The sequence below is a fragment of the Austrofundulus limnaeus genome, unplaced genomic scaffold, assembly GCF_001266775.1.
Source record: "Austrofundulus limnaeus strain Quisiro unplaced genomic scaffold, Austrofundulus_limnaeus-1.0 Scaffold2, whole genome shotgun sequence".
NCBI classification, from domain to species: domain Eukaryota; kingdom Metazoa; phylum Chordata; class Actinopteri; order Cyprinodontiformes; family Rivulidae; genus Austrofundulus; species Austrofundulus limnaeus.
Window position 1 is genome coordinate 4758570 of NW_013952404.1, and position 3565 is coordinate 4762134.

Here is a 3565-nt window from a genome sequence, read left to right on the forward strand (position 1 = left end):
AATCAAAKATGTTAGCAAATAAATTGGACATTATTCTGAWATTTCCACAGTTGCGGTCTTGATTGGTCTTGAAATAAAATCTCAAGTCTTCGGTGTCCGAGACAGAGTGCATATGTGGGTCCAAGACATGACCGAAACCCTCAAACTGTGGTTTTGAGACYGGACTTGAGTACTACAACACTACTAAGTATAATATCAAAGTGTTATGTCTGTGGGCCAGTGTCATAAATTATCTGCTCAAATTAAGGAAAATCATCCCTAACTGATCCTGCATTCTTGTAAGGTGCCATAAATATCAACATCATATTGCACCAGTTCTTAAGTTTTATATTTGCACATCTGATTGAGTACTAATAAAAGAGTACACATATTTAAATGTATTTAAATTTTTTTATGTTTTCTGTTGCGAAAGGAAAAAAAATTCCAAAATTTTGCATTTTTGACAACATAACTTTACAAAGACGTTTAGGTACAAACCTATGTAAACAAAACTTTACACACCAGCTGTAAACAAAGGGTCTTAAAAGATGTGTGGGTTTTATAACTTTTGAATTTGGCAGCCTGAATCCTATTTATTGTGAAATCTTAAACCATAAATATTAAAGAGCTAAAAGTTTCCAAACAAGTTAAAAACAAAAATCAAACGTTTCCTGCAAAAATCATTTCTTCTTTTAAAGACAGAYGTTATTTTGATGCTGTTGCTTTACGTTCAGTCACTCCTTGTCTTTGTGGAGACACCACACCAGCGTCTGGCCCACCCCGGTCATYGTCAGCACACGGAAGCCGATCCTCTCCAGCTTGTCCAGCACCACGCGAGGCGGCTCGTCCACATGGTACTCGGAACTAAAAGAAGCGTATACAGAGTCACTCTGCGTTCCACAGACATGGGATTTCAGTAAACTCTGCTCGCCGTAAAATTGTTCTGGTGCTCGCTCATTTCCTTCCACACCTTGGTTCATTTCCCGGCAGGATTTAAGTCCGGTTGCCAACAACAATACGTCCCTGATCTGTGTTCCATCACCTTGAATGGGTTATTGTAAATCTGAGGGTTTCCTCCACCACATAACCCCCCGTCCAAATTGATTTATTCTCAGCTCCGTTGGTCGAAACGTACATTTCATGTGCCAGAATTAAAGAAATGCCAGTTTTTAACTGTCAAAATGTAGAACGGTTTCCACATGTAAATCACACCTGCTTAAATCTGCCTGTGCAGCACTCTGTTATCACAGTTCAGTTTCTCCTGTTTGTGATGATGATGATGATGGAGTTTTGTGATTGTGCACATTTAAATTTATCTGCAGTGTGAACTTTCCCACAAACCGCCATGATTTGTCTAACTTTCAACACTCACAAGTTGTTTCCCAGCATGGTTGCTTTTCTCGCTCCCAGGTAATTCATGACAGCTGGATCTGAAGATTCATCTCCTACATTAGTTGGACCAGTTTCCTGAAAGGCAAAGGTTAAAAAATATCACAACACAATGGGTAAAGGAGACATACTGTTCTTTTAAATCCTTCTTTTTATCATATAAATCATTCAGTTGGGGTCTATATGAAGTGGAACTGGAATGATTTGATCTGAAATCTTATTGTAACTCCACAAGCCCCACTTTCACCCCTTTTCTGAAGTGTGCCCCTCTCTAGCTTCCATTCTAGTTTGATAGAGAGTTAACGTGTCTCAAACTTTTTATTCACAAATTAACATGTAGATGCCAACAACTGAAGACTTAATCCAGCCTTACATGTTGGAGCCAGAGTCTGACCCAGAGCCAGAGGAGATTGAAGACCACCAAACTGTAGACCTTATTTAGATGTTCCTTTGCAATATAATAGTTCAGAAAACTTCATAGAAAATAGAAAAAACTTAACGAGTTGAAAAATAACAATATAAAGATAACTGCGCTACAGAGAAACTAAAACTTTTCTGCACTCATAGAGACTCCAAATACAAAGAAAATGCATCTAACGGCTAAAAAAAGTGGATTTTTCATATGTCCCCTTTTAGCACAAAGACTTGATCGATGGTCAACATAGTCTGTTATCTGTGCAGCCAGACTACACCTGCAGCCCTGTGGCAGGATAATGACCTCTAATATCTGGACAGACTAAAAATAGATCATCTAATACTCCAGTGTTATAGAATTAGGTTGCTCCTGTAGTGAAGACAAGAAAATGAACACAAGAAACAAAAGAAGAGAGACCGGCAAAATGTGTTTTTATTTTAGGGAGAATAAAATCTAATAAAATGCTCTTTTAGTTTTCAGCTTTGTGTTTTAATTAACATGCAGAATTTTGAAAAGGAGGATCCTGTTGCAAAAAAATAATAAAGAAGCTAAATAAACATGATGGAGTAATTTAAACACAATATACACACCAGTCGGATCTGCGTACTGATGAGCATGTAAGGCATCCCTGCTTCCTGGCTTCAGACCGTCGACTCCCCCTGGGAATGACTCAAGAGGCTCTCTCTCTTCACAGACGCCACTGCCTCTCCACCTCCTGGAACCTGCGCCGCTCCGGCCGTCAGCTCTCTGCGGAATGCGGAAACGCCCACCTCCGCCAACCAATCAGCGTCGTCCTCTCACAGGCGCTGCGCACAGATTACACCACGGGTTTGTTTACATGAGAAATGTTGGCTAATGTTTCAGGCCAAAGCAAATGKKTTTTTTTTCTTTTCTTTTTAMTATCGGKTTTGAACTCARTTTTGGCAGTGCAGTTTCACTTCTCCATCACAGTAAAATTKAACTTTGCTCTGGTAATTTAGTTTTTTAATTTTGAGAATAAATAGAAATGGAGTAAATTTCAAAACAGACATAAAACAATAAAAACTGTATCCAGCTTACAAGGCCTTCTGTTTGAAAAGGAGTATGAAGTAAAAAAAAAAAAATCAGGATTTTTTTTTTGTAATTGTGTCGTGTGTCTCTAAATTAAAAATTGTAAGTGACCGGTGCCAACCACGTGCGTTTGTTTACCTACAGAAACGGCGGAAGTGATCGGTGGCCCTCAAAGGGCTGGTAGTAATTAACTTTGATRTTTCACCACTTTCATAGKAATGTCACRTTCTTTGTCTCATTGCCATGAGCACTGCTAACAAGTAATAACTGAGCTCTACRTGGTGTTTCCTGCATAGAAACAGTGTTTTAACATGTCCTCATAAATTTGTACTACAGACTAAATGTGGAATAAATACAGAAATACTATTAGAAGTAAAAGTAAGAGAGTTTTACTCACTGATTTCTGAACTCTCCCACTTTGACAGAATATGTATAATTAATACGCATTATGGCAGTTTATGGTCAGTGCTGGCTTTAAAGCAACTTATGTTGAGACATTAATACAGGATTGTTCAATTAAATTTTTCAGGGCACCACAGTTACACAAAGACAAAGACAGTCCTTGTATGTCTTTGATTGAGTGGGGTTGAGGATGAGGGTGGGATGGTGCGATTGTGTATGTTTGGGTATTTGTCAGGCTGCGGTCTGGGCTGCCCCTCCTGCTGGTTTATCTGGGGGCCCGCTGCTACTCTGCCCCCCAGTGGGGTGGGCTCGGGGCTTGGACGGTCGCTG

At 39.5% G+C, this 3565-nt stretch overlaps 1 protein-coding gene across 1 annotated transcript; it reads right to left on the bottom strand.

The window, feature by feature from the left end:
- Positions 1-370: 370 nt before the first annotated feature.
- On the bottom strand, positions 371-2660 carry gchfr (GTP cyclohydrolase I feedback regulator). Its single transcript, XM_014009498.1, has 3 exons — positions 2374-2660; positions 1352-1446; positions 371-843 (listed from the first exon to the last, which is right to left on the bottom strand). The coding sequence occupies exons 1-3, from the start codon at positions 2407-2409 to the stop codon at positions 714-716; spliced, it is 261 nt and encodes an 86-aa protein (XP_013864952.1). The 5' UTR covers positions 2410-2660; the 3' UTR covers positions 371-713.
- Between the last annotated feature and the right edge of the window lie 905 nt (positions 2661-3565).